Raw genomic sequence first — 25,913 nt, 5'->3', positions numbered from 1 at the left:
CTGTCTCTCCTGTGACATCTTGAGTGTGTCCCTACTCACAGAAGCCCTCTGTCTCTCCTGTGACATCTTGAGTGTGTCCCTACTCAGAGAAGCCCTCTGTCTCTCTGTGACAACTTGAGTGTGTCCCTACTCACAGAAGCCCTCTGTCTCTCCTGTGACATCTTGAGTGTGTCCCTTCTCGCAGAAGCCCTCTGTCTCTCCTGTTACAGCTTTCTGTCCATGTGTGAGGACAGGGCTCCTGGTGTCCCAGAAGAGCTTCAGAATCCATACGGTGCCTTTCTAGGAGATCAGAGAGAAAATGGAAGCAGCAGGAGTGACTTTGCCCTGCCTCTTGGACATTTTCTCCTGTCACTATGACTAATCAGTTCTCCTACAATGAGAACTTTGCCTCACCACACCAAGGTCCCCGCCCACATCCTTTTCATTTAAATTCATGGCTAGGGAAGACCAACAGATTCTGCTTCCTGTTTGTGAAACGTAGCCTTCCTACATAGCAGCAGAAACTCAGACCTGAGAGATGATCATGCCCCTGAAACAACTGCCAAGCTGGCTGAATGCTGTGGTTTTTGGGCTTCTGCTCCTCCTCCTCCATGTGCAAGGTGAGGCTCACTAAGCTGGCAATGGGAAATGACAAGAATCAGAGCTGAGACAGTCTGCAGAATCAGAGGCTGAGCTTGTGGGAGGGAAGGCCAGGGAGCAGGGGGGCAGGGGTGAGTGATGGAAAGAAGAGAGTAAAGTGTGGGAAACATGTGTCTCCCAAAGCACTGGCCAAAGCACACTGATTTTGAGGGAGCTTAGCACACAGAGGGTCAGAGATCTCTAAAATCTCTCCGTAATGAGGAGACAGTTCAGTGTAAGGAGCTCTGGAGAATGCTAGAGAATTCAAGGAAGAGCAAGCTGAAGGAATTTTTTCATCCTCAAAGTATGGCTCTTACTGTAGCTACTGCCGACTTTTGGATAAGAATGACAATCATCATAATTTCATGTGACCAAATCGCTCAGAGTGTGTGAACTCTTTTGCCAGAGAAATTCTCTGACTCCCTGCAAAGGGCAATAGGAAAGGCTCCTGACTTTGAGGGATAGGGAAGCTCCCACACTCATACCCCACAGCTGAACTAGGAGGTCCTGGGTTCCCTTCTTTTTTGCCCTGGCAACAGTGAGATGCTAACTTCCACAATCTTCTGGCAATTGATTACACACAATTAATCAAGATGGTATTTCTCTAAACAGGTCAGGACTCATCAGAGGCCAGCCCCATCAGAAACACACACACAGGGCAGGTGAGAGGAAGCCTCGTCCTTGTGAAAGACAACAATGTTGGTGTCCACACCTTCCTGGGAATTCCCTTTGCCAAGCCACCTGTAGGACCTCTGCGCTTTGCACCTCCTGAAGCCCCCGAACCATGGAGTGGTGTGAGAGATGGGACCTCACATTCAGCCATGTAAGTTCTGGACTGAGAAGACATTGGCCCTGGGGTGAACATTTGCTCTGAGCTCTGAGTCATGCTGAAGTCTTTCCTCCATTTCAGCTCCACAGCAGTTTTCTCCCAGTGTGGGGAACCCGCCATGCATTTTTCTGATGCATGTGCTAAGGTTGTGTAGAACAACTGTACCTACTCCTGGGTCAGATCTTGGCACCATTGAGAGTTAGATGCAGGTACTATAGAAAGGAACAAAAGTAAAATTGTTTACAACTTCAAATTAACCCAGTATTCTCTGCCACAATGGGAGGGATCTTGAGGCATGAGTTGTGTGACCTATTAAGCAGAGAGCACCCCTGAATCCACTAATACACTTCAGGTTCTGAGCGGTGCAGTGTGATGGATACTTGCTAACCCCGTCCTCACAGACACTGTGGCAACCTATAGGTTGACCAAGAAACTATATGTAACTAATTCCCTCCGAAGACAGCATGTGGAAATGAAGTTCCCTGAGAGTCTGTACATGGGTGAAGGATTTCTCACTGCCCTTTAGGAACAATGGACTCACTGTTCATTGATTCATCTAGTACTTGTGGAGCACAACACTCCAATATTGCGTCTAACTTTATTTTCTGTTGCTGTAATAAAGTACCAACAAAGCAACTTAGGGGAGAAAGCTACTATTAAAGGCTCTACAGTATAATCCATCATGTTGGGGAAGTTACACTGAAAGAAAATTACAGGAGCTGGTCACATCACATCCACAACCAGGAACAGAGAGGAGAAAATGCTTTCATGTCTTGCATTGCTAAGGTCTAGGTCACTTTTCTATTCTTATACACTTCAGTGAATGTCACTGCATACAGCAAATTACTTCCACACAGACACTGAGATGTCTCTATATTCCAGACTCAGAAAAAAAATATACAGACCCAAACAAACCGGAGGACCCCACCCCAGCTTTTATGGAGCTTGTGTCCATTACCTTGGTGGAAGGGACTTCAGAGGGGGAATATGTGTTATCAGGGCCTCATGAAGAGCAGCCGCTGGAGGTGGGGGACAAAGATCCAGGCTCACATTTGCTTTTGACCACCATATATCTCTTGGAATATCTCTCTGCTATTTTCATCAGCTGTCTGCAAAACCTTGAAATGATGAATTCAGAGGGATTTAAGAATATGGACTTGCCCCTGCACACACTCTCTATGTCTGAGGATTGCCTGTATCTCAACATCTACACTCCAGCTCATGCCCACGAGGGCTCTAACCTGCCTGTGAGTGTCCGGACATGGTTAGCTTGGGAGAAGGCATGTTTTCCAAGATGATTAGAAGGGATGAAAGCAACCTGATCTCCACTGTAGTGGGGACTCTGCTGAAAAGCCTCCTCCTACTGGATCAAAGAAGGCCTTCTCAGCCACACTAAGCAGCTGAACCTGGTTATGGAACACAGAACAGGAGCAATGAGTGGTTAAAGGCTCCAGTTCTTTGGTAAAGGCGGACTCATTTCACAACCTGAGTTCTGTAGGACCACTTAGATGCTCAAGCCTCAATATTGAGCTTACCTATATCTACTTTTGGATCATGTGTTGTGTCGGTGAGAGCTGATGATACTTTCCTTTTTCAGTCTGGAGAGATAACCATGGAGGAACCCCTCTTTGTTCAACTATGCAGAGTCTGAGTAATGATGACATTACTCTACACAAGAGCCACTAATTCAGGCTGAGATACATGGTAGGATGGAGATTAAAAATATACTATGGGGCTATTAGAAAGCCGGCCCATGGCTAAGGTCCTGAAGTCCTGAGGATTTGCATGTATTTGTGTAGCTGCACAGAGGCACAGCAGTTGATACTCTAGTAAGCAGTCTTGCAGAATTGGAATAGCTTATGAGCTTCTTGGCTTCTCTCTTGACCCCTCCAGGTGATGGTGTGGATCCATGGTGGTGCTCTGGTTATAGGCATGGCTTCTATGACTGATGGATCCATGCTGGCAGCCATTGAGGATGTAGTGGTGGTCACTATCCAGTACCGCCTAGGTGTCCTGGGCTTCTTCAGGTAAGACTAGGAATTAGGTGGACAATGGTAGCTGAGAAGAGCCTAGACAAGTCTTTGATCCATGTCCCTTCCACTTCTCAGCACTGGAGACCAGCACGCCAGAGGCAACTGGGGCTACCTGGACCAAGTGGCCGCTCTGCGCTGGGTCCAGCAGAACATCGCCCACTTTGGAGGCAACCCTGACCTTGTTACCATTTTTGGTGTGTCAGCAGGGGGCGCAAGTGTGTCTTCTCTTGTTGTGTCCCCCATGTCCAAAGGACTCTTCCACAGAGCCATCATGCAGAGTGGAGTGGCCCTGCTGCCTGACCTTATCCCTGACACCCACGAGAGGGTCTACACTGTGAGTGCCCTCAACCATCAGACAGAGTCTACCTTCTCAGCCTTCAGATTCTGATACTCTGGTCTTCTGTCTCATGGGGAAAATAATGGCCATTAAAATAGATTTCTTCCAGTAATTATTGAGAAACTCAGGGGTTAGCTTCTGCTTGCCTCTACTTCATACAGGTGATTATGTTATCTAATCAGCAAACTGCTCATAGCAACTTCCAAAACCGACAAAAATATTTATGCATATGCTCAGGAAGATAACTCAGTGGATTTTTAAAGTGCTTGGAGTACAAGCTTGAGGACCTAAGTTCAAACAACCAGAAACCTCAAAAGCTGGTGATAGTAGGATATCTGTAATTCCAAGGTTCCTGTGCTCACATAGGGGATACAGAGACAAGAGAATCCCTGGATATTCAGAGGGTAGCTCAAACTAGGAGCAGAAAACAAGAGGACATCCTGTCTCAAATAAGGGGCATCTGCGCAGAAAGACCTGGGCCTCTAATGTTCACATACAAACACGGGCAGACCTACTCCTTCTCTCACACCCGATATACAGAAGGATGGCTGGGGTTAGCAAAACTACCCTAAGGAAAAACATGAGTAGGTAGAGAGAAGACTGCTTGATGACTGTCAATTTGAAGAATAGGATAAAGGGAATAATTTATATTTGTAATAATCCACACTCAACACACACTATAGTATGGTATCTAGGGCAATAGCATTGAATTGAAATTGTAAATATTCTTCTCCCCACTTGTGCCCCTTCACAGACAGTGGCCAATCTGTCTGGATGTGAGACCATGGACTCAGAGGCCCTGGTGCACTGTCTGAGAGGCAAGAGTGAAGCAGAGATTCTGGATATTAACAAGGTAAGTAGAATTGCGTGCCTTGGGACACCCTGTGAGACTTTGTGTTTTTTAGTACTGTATACAATATGAACACCAAGATAGGCTAATCTAAGTATAGATTCTCTTCAAGAGTGAGCGGAGAACCCTGAGGCCAGTAAGAAATATGAAAGTGGTGGAGGTAACTCAGTGAGCATCAACATACACATTTCATTGACATTCAGCATTGACTTTTAATGCCCCTCAGGTCTTCAAGATCATGCCTGCTGTGATAGATGGGGTTTTCCTACCCAAGCATCCCCAAGAGTTGTTGGCTTCTGTGGATTTTCGTCCTGTCCCCAGCATCATTGGTGTCAACAATGATGAATATGGTTTGTTGGTCCCCACGGTGAGTCTCAGTTCTAATCCTTTGGGAGATTGGAGATTCATATGCTAAACAGTGGGGACACAATTCATCTTTAAAGGAGTCCATCAGATCCCACACTTAACAGGGTCTTCTTCAACCCAGTTCTCCGGCACTGCTCAGACAATAAAGGAAATAACAAGAGAGAACCTGCAGGCTGTTTTGAAGAATACAGCATCACAAATGGTGAGATACTGCTAGTCCTATCCTAATGGACATGTCCCTCATATCCCTTCTCAGATAGCATCCTTATTAACGAAGGTCAGCATATGTGTGTGATTCTGTGTGGGGTGACCTCAGAGCATGAACCTTTTCACCTGTGCCCTATCTCTACCCAGGCCCCATTCTCCCCATACCAAAGGCTATTGCCCAACTAACTGAGACCATGCCTAACCGCATTCATCCTGATCTCTTGGTGTAGATGCTGCCTCCTGAGTGTAGCGACCTGATAATGGAAGAGTACATGGGGGACACTGAGGACCCACAGACCCTGCAAGCACAGTTCAGAGAGATGGTGGGAGATTTCTTGTTTGTGGTCCCTACACTCCAAGTAGCACATTTTCAACGTGAGTACATCTGTAACAAGTCTTAGGGGAGCTGCTCAATGATGTAGATCATGCGTGAGCAGTGTGGAGTAGTGTGGGTATCCAGGTCTCCTCATATCTAATTTAATGAATGACATCTAGATGCAGAGGAGAAAATGAGTTTCTGAAAATCTATTAACTTGGCATAACCATCCAACTGGGAAGGCCATGAGCACTGTTTTGCCCTGAGCTTTTCCACAGCTAGAGCTCCAGCCTGGATCTTTCTCTCCCCTTTAACATTTAAAATTCCAGGTAATTTCATTCTAATGTACCTTGTCAGCAAATATGTATCAGAAAAAATCCAGTTGTTGGGCTACTAAGTCACTGTTTGTCCTACCCCCAGGTTCCCATGCCCCTGTCTACTTCTACGAATTTCAACATCAACCCAGCTACCTCAAAAGTATCAGGCCACCCTACGTGAAGGCTGACCACGGTGATGAGGTTCCTTTTGTCTTTGGGTCCTTCTTCTTTGGCATGAAACGTGAGTTTTCCTTATTCTCCTTGAGCTGACTGAGGTTGCAGATGACATCCCAGGATCTCCTGAGCTCTCAGTCCTTTTGAGGAAAACTAGGTTCTGGGAGAGAATGAATTGAAATGTGTAACATATCATAGACTAAAAAAGTATACCAAGGTTAGAATCTGAACCTGTGCCAGTCTAGCCTGTGATGGAGATGACAGCTCACTGGGCAGGGATTCCATTAGAGGAATGCATGGATGTTGACTATTGTATAGTGAAGAAGGGAGGGAATAAAGCTGATAGTTAGGGTCTGACAGCAGATGGAATTCTGATGTGAAGCGTGAGTGAGCAGTTATGTTTGATGTCATGGACTTCACGATTTATTTTTCTCATGACAATAGTTGTCCTCACTGAGGAAGAAGAGTCACTGAACAGGAGGATGATGAAGTACTGGGTCAACTTTGCAAGACATGGGTGAGAACACAGCTCTCTCTCAACCTTCTCTATGTGTGTTATAGGGATGTGTGGGTTCCTATATAGGAATTATTTTTGTGTCATGTTCTCTTTAGCTTTCCTGAATCTTCCATCACATGATAGAATCTTCTCAAGGATAACAATTTATATAGATACTTTGTAGGTGTCAGTTACTGGTCATCTCACAGTGACTTGTCTCATGAGCCACAGTGCTCTGGTTCTGTTCTTTATATCTTGCCTCTTAGATTAGATATAAAACAGTCAAGTAGTCTTCCCCACGAGGAACAGAAACTAGTGGGTGACACTTGTGTCCCTTTATCAGGACACCTGTCCCATCAGCCCCATTAACCACTGGCCTAATGTTTCACTGCCTTGACCCAAATCAGGGGGTCAGACTTAGAATCAGAATGACCTCATCCTTCCCCACTGGCTTGCATATCTACAGGAACCCCAACAGCGAGGGTCTACCCTACTGGCCCATGATGGATGAGGATGAGCAGTACCTGCAGCTGGACATCCAGCCTGCTGTGGGGCGAGCCCTGAAGGCCAGAAGGCTGCAGTTCTGGACCCAGACTCTGCCCCAGAAGATCCAGGAGCTAAAGAAATCTCAGAACATGCACAAGGAGCTGTAGTGTCCTGTGTTGAGGAATGGTGTGTAGCATTGGCTGCTGATGGGGTCACTTAGAGGTCCCCATAACTCATTGACTAACCTGGGTTGATTGTGACATTCACATAACCTCTGCTCTTGTCTGTTCTTCTGCATTTCTCATGAATCCTCTGCATGTGACTCTATCCTGCTGGGTCATCTTTGTCAGACCCACTCAATGAATGCTCCATATCAATAGGAATTGTTAACCTCCCAAAGCATGCTCATCTCCTTTCACACTCCACAGGTACTAGGCCTCTTCACAAGTTAAAACCTGCCTGAGCTATAGAACTAGCTCTTGGGAGGCCTAGATTCGTTATGCTTTCTCTCCACAAGAGAAATTAAAAAAAGTATAAAAATCTAATTTCAGTGAGTGGGTTAATAAAGCGGGAGAAAGACGAAAAGGAGGAAACGGATGTGGAGGAGGAAGAAAAAGAAAAGGAAGAAGAGGAGGAGGATAAGGAAGAGGAGGAAAGGGTGAAGTAAGGAAGAAATAATGAAGTTGGAAGAAGAATATTGTGGACATTTGTGGGTCTTGAGGTTGTTGGGATGTAGGATTGAATAAAACACATTGTAACAATGTATGAATTTACCAAGGAATTAAAAGTTTCCAAAGATCTGGGAAACAGGTCAGTGTCACAGTTCTTACATGACCCATGTAAGGCTTAGATCCAAGTCTGTCCACTGTAAGCAGATACTGCACTGTCATTTCACAGATGCCCAGACTGAAATAATCACACAGAGACTATGACAATTACATCACTGTTTGGCCAATGACTTAGGCATATTCCTAGCCAGCGCTTACATTTTAAATTAACCCATTTTTATTTAATATATATAATATATGCTTATATATAATATAAAATATAAAAAGTAACCCATTTTTATTAAATATATATATTGCCACAAAGGTGTGACTTACTGGTAAGGATCTTGCATTCTTCTCCTTCAGCAGCTACATGATGTCTCCTTCAACTCTGCCGCCTCTTTCTTAATTCTGTTCAGAATTATTGCCTAGCTTTAGTTTGCTAAGCCAAAACAGCATTATTCATTAACTAATAAAGCAACATTCCATATCAGTATACTCTTTAGAAGCTTTGGGGTAATGGTCTACATTGGTAATGGTCGACACATTTTCATATCAATTTTTTGTTACTCACCAAGTTTTTTCACATCTTCAAATTGTTTATGAAACTTCTGATGAGGCTCAACCCTGTTGTCTTCTCAATTCAGGTTGTCACCTTGTTTAGTTCTGAGATAGATTCTGTGGTTCAGTTTCTTGGAAGACTGAAGTAGGAGGGTTTTGTTATCTTGGGAGCTAAAGAACTACCCATTCTATATACACTTCATCTCAAGAATATGCATCTTATCTTCATGTGTGAACATGTATATGCCATGACATATGTGGCTTACAAACAATAACTGTATTTGTAGTTTTGGAGACCATGAAACACCTACCTGCATATATGCTTTGTGGTGAGGGCCAGCTCTTTATGTCAAGGATTGACCCCGTGTCTTCTACTGGGCAGATGGGATAACTAATCGTGTTCAAGATCTGGACACATTGTGTTCATATATGAAATTGCCAAAGAATAAATAAATCCCCAATGGTCAGAGAATACAGCTCAGTGGTATAGCACTCATCAAGCTTGAGCAAGACCCTGGATCGAGTTCTCTGTCTTGGCTTTTTTATCTCCTGGTCCCTGTGACAACTCCTAAAGACCCAATGATACTGACATCCCATTGGAGACTAGGTTTCAACATAGGCATGTGGTACATAAACATTGAGAACATGACACTAGAGGTCCCCAGATTAGCCACTAACGCCGTGATTGATGGAAAATGTTGCTACTTAGTGTTTGCTAATCAAACGTCACAGATGATCTACATTTAACATACTCTATCAATACAGTCTGTTTCTGCTGCAAGGTTTCAAGTGGTTTAAGTTTTTAAAGAGACAGGTCTGGGTATCTAGAAGCTTTTTATGCCTGTGGTTAAAATTTCCAATGATCTGAGCATACAGGTCAGTGTTACAGTTCTTACCTGACACATGTAAGACCTAGATCCAATGTTATCCACAGTAAAAAGAGAGTGTGATTTTTGTTTCCCAAGTTGTTTTGTGGGTGAAGTGTATGTAGCGGGGTGTACCTATGTGTGTGTGAAGGTGCCTATGGGTGTGTGTATGTGTGTGTGAGTGTACCTGTTTGCATGTATGTGTGTGTGGTGTACCTATGGGTGTGTGCCATTGTACCTCTGTGTGTCTGTGTGTCAGTGTGCATGTTCGAGGGCGTGTGTGTGTGTCTGCCCTGAAGAGTAGGGCTGGGTCCTTTCTGTCTGCTGAGTTTGTTCTTCCCCTAAGGCTTCTGTTGACTCTGTGATGCCCACCCTGCATGATCACAGCACATCTGTGAAAATGTTTGACAGTAGGGATGAGGATGTCAGAAAGTCCAGACTTGACCAGTAGAGGAGATTCCTGTCTCCTGTCTCCCTGAGAACCTATCTTTATATGGATTGGTCATCCTCGCTTTTCTCAATCTCCTGGTCCCCTGTGACACCACATTCTCACTTATAGTCCACATGCATGGCTTTAATTCTTACCTAATTGTTGTCACTGTACAGTTTTGGCCTGACTAATGAATGTCCTGCCTTGTGCTTTATATCATTATGTGAAGGTGTAAAATTGTGTTCACATGTATTCGTCCATGAAGAATTTTCCTGAGTCATTTATATGTTGAATCCTTTACCCTAGACATTGAGATGTCCCCACACTCACACTTCTGACCATTTTGACCTGAAGGAAAAGCTCTCTCATGTTACCAAATTTTACATTTTTTAACCCACTGCATGAAGGCCAGCACGGCCTTTGTGGTTATACGTCTAGCCAGGTGTAGGTTGTTCTCCATGCTCACAATACTGTCAAGTGCTCCTTGTAAAATGGAGGTCTTGGTGCAAGGTATGGTGCGGAGAAGCTTACTTCATACAAAATAGGATCACTGGCTTAGGGCAGAGCAGCTTGTTCCCGAGAATGCGCACCTGAGGGAGTTTTGTTTATTAAGTTATTTTTAATTATGTAGTTATGAACATTTGAAGCATGAGTTTCTGTGATGTGCTTTCACATTCGTGGACTTGAGACCTAAGGGCAGATTTGTTGAATCAAAGGACTCCTGTGTGTCTACCTTTAGAGGACAATGTCAACTTGTATTTCAAAATGACTCCACCGTTTTCATCCCCTCCAACCATGTGTGAGGGTGTCTGTGGTTCTACTTCTTTGCCAACACTGTTTCAGTCTCTGTGAGCTCACACAAGCTTTCCCATGTTGATTTAGAAGGCCCTGTTGTTTTGGAATCATCCACCCACTCTGGCTCTTACATTCACCCTGTCTCCTCTTTTCCAAGATCCTTTTGCTCTGAGGTGAGGAATTTGAGAGTGAAATCCCATTTTGGGTTGAGTGTTCCAAGGTCTCACCTTCTGTGTGATATCTGGTTTGGGTCTCTGTTCCCATCTGCATTAGAATGATGCTTCTCTGATGATGGCTGACAAAGGCACTGATTTTTGAGTATAGAAGAATATTATTAGGACTCATTTAATTGCCTCTTTTCTTTTTTCAGACCAGTAATATTTGGTTTTACCTTACATTGCTGGGATATCTAGTCTCTGATTCTTGTTCACCCAAGCAGTATAGGTCCAGTATGAGTCCTGAAGTGGCCTTAAGTCAAATCAGATATTGGTTGGTTACTCCGACAAGCTTTGTGTCACCATTTCCCTAACATATCTTGCATGTAGAACACCATTGCAAATCAGATAGTTAGTGTCTGGTTTGGAGTTTAGAAATTTCTCTTTCTTTCTTTCTTTCTTTCTTTCTTTCTTTCTTTCTTTCTTTCTTTCTTGATAACATGAAGGTCACCTTTCTGTATCAAGGACACTAGAATTTAGGGGATTGAGGCTCTGTGTAGGCGCCAGAAGGACTCTTTCATGTTGAAGGAGCTACGTAGGTGTTGTCTTCAACAACACAGTCTTGCTGTCACTGTGTGGATAGTAACTTATTCTCTTGGCAAGAGCCTGGGTTAATTGTGAATTCCCATGGGACTTTTTTGGCCAAAAACTCAATTGGATGTAATCCAGTCCTGAAATTAGATGCTTTGTTGGTGACAAGAGATGGCCAGTTGATATTCTGTCTCCCCTATTCTTTGTTAATTTCATTTAGCTCTCCTTCATAGATGTATATTTTTAGGAAGTATCTACTGTGTTAGGTTTCCATACTACCCTTCAAATTCCCCTTAGATTTAGCTCTCTCTCTTCATAAACCCTCCTACAACTTCCTTGCAGTCACCCTCATAACTTGAAGCTTGCATGCCAAGTCTCCTATCCATCCATAATTATCTATTACATTTCCCCCTCTAATGAGATCACTCTGTTTCCTCTATTCCTGCTCTATATCTTCTCTCTGTGGCTCCAAAGATTGCCTCTTGGTTTTCTTTGGCTTGACAGTCAATGTCCACGTGTAATCAGATATACACAATATCTGCTTTTCTGGACCTGGAATACCTCACTTATGGTATTTTTTTCTAGTACCATTTGTTTTTCTGTAAATCCAATGATACCATATTTTTCCATAATACTTATTGATTATTTGGGAATTTCACATCATGAACCCCAAGAACAATCACTTCTCAGTACTTCCAGTTTTGTCCCCACAAGTCTTCTTACTTCTGACCCCTAAAATAGGAGGAGGAGAAAGAGAAGGAGGAAGAAGAGGAGAACCGGAAGGAATAAGAAGGAGGAAGAAGAGGAAGAGGAGAAGAGGTGGAGTAAAAGGGAGAAGAAGAAGAAGAAGAAGAAGAAGAAGAAGAAGAGGAGGAGGAGGAGGAGGAGGAGGAGGAGGAGGAGGAGGAGGAGGAGAAGAAGAAGAAGAAGAAGAAGAAGAAGAAGAAGAAGAAGAAGAAGAAGAAGAAGAAGAAGAAAAAAGAAGAAGAAGAAAAGAATAATACCAATTTGTGCTTGCGTTGTGGAGCATGGAACGACTGAGTAATAACCCAATGTATAAATGCACAACATTTTCTTTATCCATTTATCTAACGAATGCTAATGAACATCTAGAAGTTTTCTAATTTGGCTATAATGAATACTGCTACAATAAACATGGCGGAGGAAGAACCTCTGTGGTAGAATAAAGAGTTCTTTTTGTATATGCTCAAGATCTGTATAGCTGGATCCTGAGGTAGGTCAATTCCCATATTCCTGAAGAACTGCCACACTTATTTTTGTTGTTACTGTTGCTGGTATGCAGCATTAAATCATGGTGGACAGATAAGATGCAGGGTGGTATTTCGATTTTTTTTGTATTTGTTGAGACTTGCTTGTGTCCACATATGTGATCAATTTTGGAGACAGTCATGAGGTGCTGAGAAGGTGGTATATTCTTTGATTTGGGTGAAATGCTCTGTAAATATATGTTAAGTACATTTGGTTTACAGCACCATTTGGATCTCACATTTCTGTATTTAGCTTTTGTCTGTATGGTCTATATGTTGTCGAGAATGGGTTTTTAAGTCTCCCATTATCAGAGTGTGAGGTCTTTATGTGATTTCAGCTGCAGTAGTATTTCTTTTTTATAATTAATTAATTAATTTAAAATTTCCATCTCCTCCCATCCCCCCATTTCCCTCCCACTCCCCCAACTTGTGTTCCCCTGTGTTTGGGACATAGATGTTAAGAACTGAAATGTTCTCCTTTGAATTTTTTCCCTTCATGAGTGTTTACTGTCCTTCCCTATTTCTTCTGATTCTTTTACATTTGAAGTCTATCTTATTAGATACTAAAGTGAAGAATGGATCCAGTATTCTCATTCATTCTGTTGTCTGTGTCTTTTTATTGTGGAATTGAGCCTGCTAATGTTGAGAAATAGCAATGACCAATGGTTATTGATTCCTGTTATTTTGTTGTGGTTGTTGCTGCTGGTGGTGGTGGTGCTGCTGCTGCTAGTGTATGTGTGTGCACATGCACATACACACTCTCTTATTTTGAATTTTCTGGTCTACTTATTGTCTAGTATATTTAATACTTGTGTTTTCTTGAATATTCTTATCCTCTTTAGAATGGAGTTTTTCTTCTAGTACCTTCTGTAGGGCTGCATTTGTAGATAGATGTTGTTTAAATTTGGTTTTGTTTTGGAATGTCTCATTTTCTCCATCTATAATGATTGAAAGTTTTTCTGGGCATAATCGTGTGGGCTGGTGTCTGTGATCTTTCAGAGTCTGCAGCACATCTGTACAGGCCCTTCTGACTTTCAGAATATCTATTGAGAAGTCAAGAGAGTTTCTGATAGGTCCGACTTGAAGTGTTACTTGGACATTTTACTTTTCAGCATTTAATATTCTTTCTTTGTTCTATACACTCAGTGTTTTTCATACTATATGATGGGGAGAACTTCTTTTCTGATCCAATCTGTTTGGTGGTTTGTGTGCCTATTGGCATCATCTACTTTAGGTTGGGACATTTTCTGTGCTTATGTTCTCCTTCCTCTATTCCTATTATTTGTAGATTTGATCATTTAACAGTGTCCTGGATTTTCTAAATGTTTTGTGTCAGACGATTTTTATTTTTAACCTTTTGTTTATTGATGTATCCATTTCAATTCCATAGATTTCTTTAATGGACTTTTTCTTCTTTAAAGTCCTCTATCATATTCATGAAGGCTCTTTTTTTTTCTTTGGTTCAGCTATGTTGAAATATTAAGGGCCTGCTGTGGTAGGGTTGCTGGACTCTAACAGAAATAACTTGTCCTGGCTATTATTAATTGTGTTTTTATACTACCATCTGCATATCTAGGTTTGGGAAGGTAGTAATTAATTCTATATCCTGCTATCTGGTTTTAACTTGGTCACGTGGTTGTTTTGTTTCTTGGTTTCTGTTGCACTCTCTGGTTCTCTGAAGCATACGGTGGCTATCTGTGGCCACAGGAAACTTTGCTGGGTTCCTGATAGGTGTGGCCACTGGGGGTCCTTGATAAAAAGTGTTTCTGAGTATTGGGAGCGGAAACTCAAGAACTGAGCTGGGCTGGGGGGGGGGGGTGGTCAGGGCATCTGAAGGGGTTCACAGGGTGAGGAAACAGGATCTGTATAGTGTCAGTGTTAGTGCCCCAGGAACAGAGACAGTGACAGGGGAGAGGCCACAGCTGAAGGTCTAGTGCTAGGGATTTCACTGGGGGGCTGGGCTTGGAGAAGTGGGGAGAGTTGAAGATCCACAGTTAGCCTACTCACTTCCCTGCTCCAAGTGACCTGTGGAATCCCAGGGAATGCTTGCTGCAGTTGGAGGGTGGGACAAAGCAATGGGAGGGTTAGGGACATTAAGAAGTGAAGACCTGGGGGTTCCCTGGAGATGGGTGCGGGAGGAGGAAGAGGGGCTGTAGCAGGTGTTCTGGTGCAGACCTGGGGATGAGACTGGGGGACTGGATTTGTAGGAGTAGAGGGAGAAGTGAAGATCCTCAATCAGCCAACCCCCTTTCCTGGTTAGAGTGAACTCTCTCTCTCTCTCTCTCCCTTTCCCTCTTCCTCCCCCTCTGCCTCCTCCTCCTCCTCCTCCTTCTCTCTCTCTCTCTCTCTCCTCTACATATGAATGCTTTCACAACTGCCCCATAAACACAGATTTGAGAGTCCTTTTCATTCTTCATGTTCACTATGGTCTGCACGATCAACATTGAAAGGCCTTTGTGACAGAGCCCATGGGGGCCTCCCCCAAGTCGTACTACACAGCAGTATAAGGATCAGAGGATACACCAGGATTTACAGGTCACACAGAGAAACTAGTTACACAAATTTGAACATGGGCATCACTCAGAGGCCAGACATTCCTTGGTTCAGAGAGAGAGAGAAAAAGAGAGAGAGAGAGAGAGAGAGAGAGAGAGAGAGAGAGAATATCTTCTCCTGTTAGGAGAATATTAGATGGAGACTCTGAAGACTCTGAGTCTATAGAATACTTTACTGATTGGATGATTAGTGGAGGCAGGTGTAGTCATGGCTGTACCTGATCAATGAGAACACTGTGATCTACTAACGAGAAAAGTCTACTGTTCTGGCCTGTATGTGCCCTGGACTTGGGGCTGGACCGAAAAGTCAAGGTTAGCCAATCCTCAGGTGTCCCTAAAGTCCGAGACTGCTTTCCTCCTCATCCAGGAATTCATACTGAGCTGTTGCAGAATCTTTACCCTGTACTCTATTTGTATTCTGGCAGGATCCCTGGGATACTGAAACTGTTCATGAGCCAGTATCTCATTATATCATAGGCTCTGAGAGCCCAGAGAGTCCCAGTGTGGGAAACAACAGGGCCTGAAAATGTCTGTCAGTTGGATATAAGTGTCTCTAAGTTTGATCTTAGTGGGATTTTGCCAATAGTGTGGGTACAGAGTGGAAGATTGATGAATAAGAGATAGGCAGAGAAAGAAGATGAAAATGATATTATCGCCAAATGGACTTAACAGCTACCTACATAAAATTCCATCCAAACACTACAGATGATACACATTATTTCCAGCAGCCCTGGGAAGTTCTATAAAATACATCACACACATACACACACACACTCATACACATACATATATATATATATACACATATTCATACATATATATACATCTGTGTGTGCATGTATATGTATATATATGATAGAAACACACACACACATATATAACAGAAATAACATTTTGCCCAATATAGAAAAACTAAAAACATTTCTCCTATTTTATTACAATGGAATAAACTCTGCACTCACTGCAAAAGAAACTATAGAGCATGCAGAGTCTCATCGAGATTAACCAATATGCTTTTGAGTGGTGAATACGTCATTGAAAAAAATCACAAATGAAGGCTAAAATTCAACAAATGAAATAAAATGGAAAGGAAACAAATGAAATGCAAAAGACAACATACAAATCCTGTGAGAGATATGCAGTCATGAGGGGTGGGGTGGCATTTGCAGGCCTAAGTGCCTAGGTATGAATTTCAAATGTCCATGCCCTACTCCATCTGTGGTTTCTCCATCTGTGGGATCCTCTGCACACACCTGCTGAGAGGACTCTCCTGTGCAGCCTTCTGCTTCCTGCTCCCCATCCTTCCCCCAAGCTGGGTCTGTGACAAGGAAGTCACCCTGATTTGGGGTGAGGTTCGGGGTAAGAGACACTGATGTTCAGAATGACTTCAGAGTCCATGCTGTGCCTTTCAGAGGGGGTGCAATAAAAAGACAAAACAGATGAGGTGGCTTTGCCAGCCTGGTAAGCACAGGCTCTCCTCACCTCTGTCTGGTCAGTGCCGGTCTCCTAGGACATTACCTTGCACTGCCTCATAGAGTTCTCACCTATACCTTGTTGAGTTCAAATTCCTTCCTGGGGGAGGCCCACAACTGCTTCCTGTTGGGAAACACAGTGCATCCATTGTAGGAACAAATTCAGGCCCAGGAGCTAGCTCAGCAGTTCTCAATCTGTCAGTAGTGACCACTTTGTGTGTAGGGTGTCAAATGATCCTTTCAGATGGGTCATATATCCCATATTCCTTGTATCAGATGTTTACATTATTGTTCATAATCATAATGAAATTACAGTTAGGAAATATCAACACAATAATTTTATAGTTGGGGGTCAACACAACATGAGTGATGGAGGAGGGTCATCTGTCTATTGTTACTTTGTTAATAAAGAGACTGCCTTGGCCTTTTTGATAGGCCAGCCCTTAGGTGGATGGAGTAGACAGAACAGAATGCTGGGAGGAAGAAGGCAGTGAGGCAGTCGCCATGACTCTCCTCTCCAAGACAGCCGCAGGTTAGAATCCTCCCGGTAAGCCACCACCTCGTGGTGCTACACAGATTATTAGAAATGGGTTAGATCAATATGTAAAAGTTAACCAATAAGAGGCTACAGATAATGGGGCAGGCAGTGTTTAAAAGAATATAGTTTCCATGTAATTATTTTGGATAAAGCTAGCCGGGAGCCAGGTGGCGGGACACAGCCCGCCGTTCCTTTTACAGACTGGCTGTGGGGTACCAGGCGGACAGAAATCCCAACAAGCGGCCCTTCATGTTACAGATGGCGCCCACGTGGATAACAGCATCCACAGAAAGCCTGAGAAAGTTTGGGAAAGAATAGAGTAAAGCATGTTTTCTTGGTAGTAGCAATTTCTCAGGTCTGCTCTGCTTTCTAGAGGCATGCAAGCGCTCTCATCTAAGAGAGACTTCGTGACTCAGCTTTAGCTGCAAAATCCTTCAGCTCTTTTAAGAGGTCCTGCCACGAAACACTTACAGTGTTGATGAAAAGCTGAACGCATGCTTTTCAGTTTTCAGCCATAGCAGGAAAAAAGCTGTGCCGTATTAAAATGCCGGCTTTCTGGGCAGTCCTGCCAGGGCAAACTCTTTGAGGCAGGCAGTCCGACTGAGTGTGGTCTGTGAGCAGAATGCTAAAGCTTGTTTGCTGGCAGGGACCTTGAAACGCTATAGAGTTGTGGCAGTAAAAATGGCTCCAGCGGTACCTCTGCCATGAGTCTGGAAAGCTAAGGAATGGGCTGGATCTAGCCGTCAAAGTCAAGACTCTCCATATTGCTTAGTAAATTAAAGGCTCATGTGGTCAGAAAAAGAGAGATATACAGTAAAGAGAGATTCAAAGACAAAGAAAACCTCTAAGGTTCAAGACTGCTGCCTGAAATGATCAAGTCTCACAGAATACTCCAGTCAGGACTTGATTTTAACTCTAAATTTTCTTTAGGTCCCCATAAGATCATCAGCGCCCCCAACCAACAGGAAGTAGCCTGAAATACTACGCCCATATTCCCAACAAATGGACTATGAGTATATTCCTTTGTTTAAAAAAAAAAGAGAGGGAAATGATGTGGGAGAATTGTCTGTATTCTGTCAATCATATTTTAATAAAACGCTGATTGGCTAGGCAGGTAGTATAGGCGGGAAAGCCAGACAGGAAGTAGAGGTGGAGCAAAGAGACTGGGAGTATTCTGGTAAGCAGGAAGCTTTCACTGTGCTGCAGGCCTAAGCATGCTCAGCTTTACTCCTCTGCCAGGTGTGATGCTCCAAGGCTCTGGGAACCTCACAAGGAAGACAGTGAACCTTGTTTACAGTTCCACATCCCTGGTTGGCTGCTATCCAGTGCACATCAGCAACTACATATGATCCTATTCAATAATAGAGAAGAGGTTTCTTATCATGTAACTCCTGAAGCCTCCAAAATCTGGTGTATGGCTACTATAAAGGGGATGCACTCTTGAGAAGACAACAGCCATGCTTGAGGGTGTTTTGTCATCTCCTCAGGGGCCTCTCTTTAACCCTGTGCTGCAAACATGCAAACATCTGTCCTTTCAAATGACAACCCTGAAAGAAGTGGACTGTTAAGGAGAGGAGACTTTTGGATCTGTTGGGCTGTGTGAAAACCACAATAGATCTCTATGGATGCAGCTCTCCTGAGTCAGACTGAGTCAGACTCAGACTGGGGTGGCTCTTGTTTACAATCTCTCATGCAGGCACCACACCCTGATAAAGTCATTGAATACCCAAAAAATGCAAAGAAAACTAGTTGCTTCATAGAAATAAACTAAAGCAAAAAGAGGATAAGTGTGTGCATGAGTATTTGATTTCACAGATTGGTCACAATCTGACCCCGTCCTGCACTGGGCTCATCCTCCCTCAGAGAGAAAGGACTCCGTTCCACTAAATGTCATTTCTGGGAAAGATGCTCATGGAGGATGAAGAATCATGGTTATGTCAAACTCCAAGTAGGACCACTTCACTGTGCTTTGTCTGTTGCCGTAACAATGTTAGTCATCAGTGGTGGATCCAGTGAGCATCATGGTTAAAGAAGCCATGCAGGTAAGTATTCCATGTAGGCAATAAATGCTCCGGTCTCTGGCCTCCATCTTTGGAGACCCCATCCCTGTGCCCTCCAAGTCTTGACCCCTCTCTGGAGAAGTCATGCAGCTAGGTATCCTATGTAGGCAGCAATCACTGAGGACAGGGGATGAGCTTTTGACCTTGGGAAGATGTAGGCAAAACCCACTGATGTCTGGATATGATGCTGCTCTGCCCTCATCTACACCAGTTGACCCAAAAGGTGGTCAGCCATGTTGTTCAGAGAGAGGACATCTCAGAAACATGAAGCTGACTTGAAGCTTAGATCTGCCAAACTCTACAGTGGAAAAGGTGAGTTGCCAGAAAGATGGGAGCTTGTGGACCTGACCAACCCTAAAGAGCAAAAGGGGCTTCACTGGAAACCTCCCTGCACCTTTGTGCATGGAAAGAATCAAGGCTGCCTAAGGTAAGGTAGTAAGTGTGACTTAAATGCATTGTGTATGTGTATGGAATTATCAAAGATTAAAATATACATCCTGGATATATAATTTAGGGACAGAGCACTTGTCTCACATGTATAAGATCCTGAATTCAATTTCCTGTTTCCATTTCAGATGTTTGGGGAAACTGACTCACCAGAGGTGATGGGATGTCAAATTCTCATGTCCATCTGTTAACAAGCTCTAGTATTTTCATCTACATAGGAAACTTATAAAACATGTGACCTGACACAGCCCTGGTGTCTTAGAAAGTTTATGTGTCCATAACAAAAATCATCATAAGCAGCAAGCTCAGGTCTATGACAGACACAAGTGGCCTGGGTACTTGGAAGGCCAAGGCAGGTGAGTTTTATGAGCTCAAGAGTTTCAGTTTATCTGATAACATATACACACACTTTATCTCAATTGCATGTATGCATATACTGATACATGTAATATGCATACATGAGTTTGTATATATCATAACCTATGTGACTTATAACCAATAGGAATTTTCTCCCAATTTTGGAGACTATGAATTACAAAGTTAAGGTACCATCGGGTGTGCTATATATCGAGGACTAGCTTTCTCATCCAATGATTGTTCTTTTTGGTTACACTGGGCTGATGAGACAAATAATGATGTCTATGACCTGAGCGTCCTAGTGGCCCAACTCTCAATTTCCCTGTAGAGTGCAGGTTTGAGTTGACCTGATAATAGGTGTCACGGCGGCAAAGGACAAGGTCAGATAGAGACAGGAAAAGGCTTGAAGGGACACCTGGTAATTCAAGTAGGCTTCATCAACAGTAGTAGTTTTGCTGAGTTTGAGCACAGGTGTTTTTAACTTTTGCAGAAAAGTTCAACTTGTCTCTCAATATGACTGCACCATTTTGCATCTCCTCCAGTTACGCGAGTGTGAGTATGCCAGTGGCTCCATGATTTTCCAACACTGGTATGTATATTCATATGCAGTAATAGCTCCATGAAGAGGAATCTGTAGACTTTAGTCCCTCTCCCCCTTCTTACCAATAAATGAAAGGTGCCAGATCCACCCCTTCCAGCATACACACAGAATTTGAGAGTCTTCCTTATTCTACATGTTTAAGATGGTATCCACCATCATCCATGAAGGGTCTCTGAATAATGCTGCACTGGGTGACAAAGCACATGGGAATCATCCCCCAAGCCATGCTACACAGCAGCCCAGGAATAAGAGGACCACTAGGTTGTTCAGGTAACACAAAGAATTTACTTCCATGTCTTTGAGTTTGGAAGAAATGGAGTAGTGCATGTGGACCCTTCAGCTCCCACAGCCGAGATGTTCTCCAGAAAGGGAGCTGAGGAGAGGGAGAACATCTGCCTAAATAGGGCCTGGAAGCACAGAGTGTGGAGGGGAGGCACTAAATCTGTAGCATTTATGGATGGGATGATTTTTATGTTCCACATTGTAAACACCAGGGGGCAGAAGAGAGACAAGACTGTCTCTGGAAGAAGGAAAGCATCTTTAACAAATGGTGCTGGCATAACTGGATGTCAACCTGTAGAAGAATGAAAGTAGATCCATATCTATCACCATGCACAAAACTCAAGTCCAAATGGATTAAAGACATCAACATTAATCTGTCCACTTTGAACCTGATAGAAGAGAAAGTGGGAAGTAGTCTACAAGATATAGGCACAGGAGGCCACTTCCTAAGTAGGACCCCAGTAGCACAGACAATAAGAGAAACAATGAATAAATGGGACCTGCTGAAACTGAGAAGCTTCTGTAAAGCAAAGGACACTGTCAGTAAGACAAAAAGGCTGCCTTCTGACTGGGAGAAGATCTTCACCAACCCCTCATCAGACAAAGGTCTGATCTCCAAAATATACAAAGAACTCAAGAAACTAGACACTAAAACTCTAATTAACCCAATTAAAAAATGGGGGTACTGATCTGAACAGAGAATTCACAACAGATGAACTTCGAGTGGCCAGAAGACACTTAAGGTCATGCTCAACCTCCTTAGCGATCAGGGAAATGCAAATCAAAACCACTTTGAGATACCATCTTACACCTGTCAGAATAGCTAAACTCAAAAACACCAATGATAGCCTATGCTGGAGAGGATGTGGAATGAGGGGAACACTCATCCATTGTTGGTGGGAATGCAAACTTGTGCAGCCACTGTGGAAATCAGTGTGGCGGTTTCTCAGGAAACTGGGAGTCAACCTCCCTCAGGACCCAGCAATTCCACTCTTGGGAATATACCCAAGAGATGCCCTATCATACTACAAAAGTATTTGTTCAACTATGTTCATAGTTGCACTATTTGTAATAGCCAGAACCTGGAAACAACGTAGGTGCCCCTCAATAGAAGAATGGTTAAAGAAGGTGTGGAACATACATACATTAGAGTTTTTCTCAGCGGTAAAGAACAATGGCATCTTGAATTTTGCATGCAAATGGATGGAAATAGAAAACACTTTACTGAGTGAGGTAACCCAGACCCAAAAAGAGGAATATGGTATGTACTCACTCATAAGTGGATTCTAGCCATAGTTAAAGGTCTTTGAGTCTATAATTTGTGATCCTAGAGAAGCTAAATAAGAAGGTGAACCTGAAGAAAATTTATATAGTTATCCTCCTGGATAATAGAACTAGGCAAGATTGCCAAGCAAACTCGGGTGCATGGGGGGTGGGGGGGATGGAAGTAAGGGAAGATGGTTAGGGAGAGGGGAGAGGGTGAGAATCGGGGATGGCTTGGGGGAATGGGAGGGGAGGGAGGGAGGAAGGATGGTTATGGGAGCAGGGAAGTTTATATCGCAACTAAGGGAGCCATTCTAGGGTTTGCAAGAGACATGATTCTGGAGGGGTTCCCAGTAAAAATTAAATAAAAAAATAAATAAATAAAAAGAAAAATAAAAAAAAAAGAAAAAGAAAACGCTTTACTGAGACAGGTAAGCCAGACTCAAAAAGAGGAATAAGGTATGTATTCACTCATAAGTGGATTCTAGCCATAATTAAAGGTCTTTGAGCCTATTATTCGTGATCCTAGAGAAGCTAAATAAGAAGGTGAACCTGAAGAAAATTCAGGTAGTTTTCCTCCTGGAGATTGGAAATAGACAAGAGTCCCAGGTAACCTCGGGTGCATGGGGGGGTGGGAGGGTAGTTGGAAGGGGAGAGAGTTAGAGAGAAGGGAGCAGGGGAGGAATGGGGAAAGCTCAGCCTTGGCTCAGTAGCTGGGCAGAGAAGATCCCTTCCTTTGAGTGCAAGACAACTGCTTGCTGCCTGATGCTCTCACTGGGGACTTGAGGCTCTTGTGAGCTCCTGCTGCACATATGCATCTGTGAGGTCTCCATTTCTGTTGACATACGTAGGACACCTCAACAAATGGTCTTTTGAATTTCAATGGCTGTTGCATTTTTTAATTGATTTTTATTGAGCTTAACATTTTACTCTGTTTCCCAACCTGCCTCTCTGCTCCCTTCAACGCTCTCCCAAGGTCCCCATGCTCCCAATTTACTCAGGAGAGCTTGTTTTTTCTACTTTTCATGTAGATTAGATCCATGTATGTCTCTCTTAGGGTCCTCATTGTTGTCTAGATTTTCTGGGATTGTGATTTGTAGGCTGGCTTTCTTTGCTTTATGTTTAAAAACCACTTCTGAGTGAGTACATGTGATAATTGTCTTTCTGGGTCTGGGTTACCTTGCTCAAAATGATGTTTTCTACCTCCATCCATTGGCCTGCAAAATTCAAAATGTTGTTATTTTTTTCTGCTGTGTAGTACTCCATTGTGTAAATGTACCACATTTTCCTTATCTATTCTTCAGTCAAGAGACATTTAGGTTGTTTCCAGGTTCTAGCTATGACAAACAATGCTGCTATGAACATAGTTGAGCTCTTGTTCTTATGGTATGATTGAGTATCCTTGGATATTTATCCAAAAGTGGTATTACTGCGTCTTGAGAAAGGCTGTTTTCTAATTTTCTGAGAAATCGCCACAATGACATCCAAAAGGGCTGTACCAGCTTGCATTTCCACCAGCAATGCAGGAGTGTTCCCTTTTCCCCACAACCTTTCCAGCATAAGTTGTCATCAGTGTTTTTGATCTTGGTCATTCTGACAGGTGTAATATGGAATCTCAGAGTCGTTTTTATATGCATTTCTCTGATGGCCAAGGATGTTGAGCATTTATTTCCTTAAGTGTCTTTCAGTCATTTTAGATTCCTCTGTTATGAGTTCTCTGTTTAGGTCTGTACTTCATTTTTTTAAATTGGATTATTTGACCATTTGATGACCAATTCTTGAGTTTTTTGTATATTTTCGAGATCATACCTCTGTTTAATGTGGGGTTGGTGAAGATCTTTTCCCATTCTGTAGGCCGTCCTTTTGTCTTGTTGATCATGCTCTTTGCTTTACAGAAGATTTTCAGTCTCAGAGGTCCCATTTATTAATTGTTTCTCTCAGTGTCTGTGCAGCTGAGGTTATATTTAGTGGTGTCCTGTGCCAATGCATTCCAGTGCACTTCCTACTTTCTCTTCTATAAGGTTCAGTATGACTGGCTTTATGTTGAGGTCTCTGATCCACTTGGACTTGAGTTTTGTCCATAGTGATAGAGATGGATCTATTTTCATTCTTCTACATGTTGATATTCAGTTATGCCAGCACCATATGTTATATATGCATTCTTTTTTCCATTTGATATTTTTTGCTTCTCTGTCAAAAATCAGGTGTTTAAAGGGGTGTTGATTAATGTTTGGGTGTTTGATTCAGTTCCATTGGTCCTCCTGTCTGTTCTTATGCCAATTCCTGGCTATTTTCAGCACTGTAGCTCTGTAGTAGAGTCTGATGTCAGGGATTGTGATGCCTCCAGAAGTTCTTCTATTGCCCAGGTTTGTTTTGGCTATCCAGGTTTTTTGGTTTTCCATATGAACTTGAGTACTTTTCTTTCAAGGTCTGTGAAGAATTTTGCTGGGTATTGCATTGAATCTGTAGATTGTTTTTGGTAAGATTGCCATTTTTACTATGTTAATTCTATCTTCTCAAAAGCATAAGAGATTATTCCACTTTCTGGTATCTTCTTCAATTTCCTTCTTCAAAGATTGAAAGTTCTTGTCATATAGGTCTTCCACTTGTTTGGTTAGAGTTACTCTGATATTTTATGTTACTTGTGGCTGTTGTGAAGGGTGATGTTTCTCTGTTTCTTTCTTAGCCCCTTTATCATCTGTGCACAGCAGGCTACTTGGTTTTTGTTGTTGTTGTTTAGTTAATCTTTTATACTGCTACATTACTGAAAGTGTTGATGAGGTATAGAAGTTCCTTGGTAGAATTTTTGGGGTCACTCATGTAAACTATCATATCATCAGCAAATAGTGAGATGGTGACTTCTCCTTTTCTGATTTGTATCTCCTTGATCTCCTTTTGCTGTCTTATTGCTCTAGCTAGGACCTCAAGAACTATATTGAATAAATATGGAGAGAGTGGACAACATTGTCTTGTTCCTGATTTCAGTGGAATCGCTGGGAGTTTCTCTCCATTTAGTTTGATGTTGGCTGTTGGCTTGCTGTATATTGCCTTTATTATGTGTAGGTATGATTTTTGTATCCCTGCTCTCTCCAAGACCTTTATCATGAAGGGATATTGTATTTTGTCAAAAGCTTTTTCATCATCTAAAGAGATGACCATGTGTTTTATATTTTTCAGTTTGTTTATATGATGGATTATGTTGACAGATTTTCATATGTTGAACCATCCCTGCATCTCTGGGATGAAGCCAACTTGATCATGGTGGGTGATAGTTCTGATGTGTTCTTGGATTCAATTTGCCAGTATTTTATTTAGTATTTTTGAATCAATATTCATGAGTGAGATTGGTGTGTAATTCTTTTTCTTAGTAATGTCTTTCCGTGGTTTGGGTATCAGGGTAATTGTAGCCTCATAAAAAGAGTTCAGCAATGTTCCTTCTGTTTCTATGGTGTGGAACAATTTGAGGAGTATTGGTATTATTCTTTGAAAGTCTTGTAGAATTCTGAGCTGAAACCACCTGGTCCTAACTTTTTTTGGTTGGGAGACTTTTGATGACTGTTTCTATTTCTTCAGCAGTTATAGGTCTGTCTAATTTGCTTATCTGGTCTTGATTTAATTTTGGTAAGTGATATTTATCCAGAAAGTTGTCCATTTCCTTTAAGTTTTCCAATTTTGTGGAATGCAGGTTTTTAAAATATGACCTGATGATCCTCTGTATTTCCTCCATGTCTGTTGTTATGTCCCCCTTTTCATTTCTTATTTTGTTAATTTGAATATTCTCTCCTGTGCTTTTTGGTTAGTTTGGATAAAGGTTTGTCTATTTTGTTGATTTCCTCGAAGAACCAACTCGTTGTCTCTTTGAATCTTTGTATTTCTTTT

At 42.6% G+C, this 25,913-nt stretch overlaps 1 protein-coding gene across 4 annotated transcripts; it reads left to right on the top strand.

Moving 5' to 3' along the window:
- Positions 1-442: 442 nt before the first annotated feature.
- On the top strand, positions 443-12,364 carry LOC148118524 (acylcarnitine hydrolase-like). Of its 4 annotated transcripts, none has more exons than XM_087900302.1 (13): positions 443-599; positions 1,231-1,441; positions 2,553-2,694; positions 3,341-3,474; positions 3,556-3,814; positions 4,572-4,670; positions 4,894-5,034; positions 5,155-5,235; positions 5,471-5,615; positions 5,977-6,114; positions 6,492-6,564; positions 7,010-7,215; positions 11,936-12,364. In XM_087900302.1, exons 1-12 carry the CDS (start codon positions 518-520, stop codon positions 7,194-7,196), a joined length of 1,692 nt encoding a protein of 563 aa, XP_087756428.1. In that variant the 5' UTR covers positions 443-517; the 3' UTR covers positions 7,197-7,215; positions 11,936-12,364. The 4 variants fall into 4 exon arrangements, with proteins under 4 accessions (XP_087756428.1, XP_087756429.1, XP_087756427.1 ...); XM_087900303.1 differs by lacking the exon at positions 11,936-12,364 and adding an exon at positions 7,581-8,833; XM_087900301.1 differs by lacking the exon at positions 11,936-12,364 and having other exon boundaries at positions 7,010-8,833.
- The last annotated feature ends 13,549 nt before the right edge of the window (positions 12,365-25,913 follow it).

This window comes from Myodes glareolus, chromosome 22, assembly GCF_982192425.1.
Source record: "Myodes glareolus chromosome 22, mMyoGla1.1, whole genome shotgun sequence".
Classification (NCBI taxonomy): domain Eukaryota; kingdom Metazoa; phylum Chordata; class Mammalia; order Rodentia; family Cricetidae; genus Myodes; species Myodes glareolus.
This window is presented reverse-complemented; position numbering and strand designations above follow the sequence as displayed.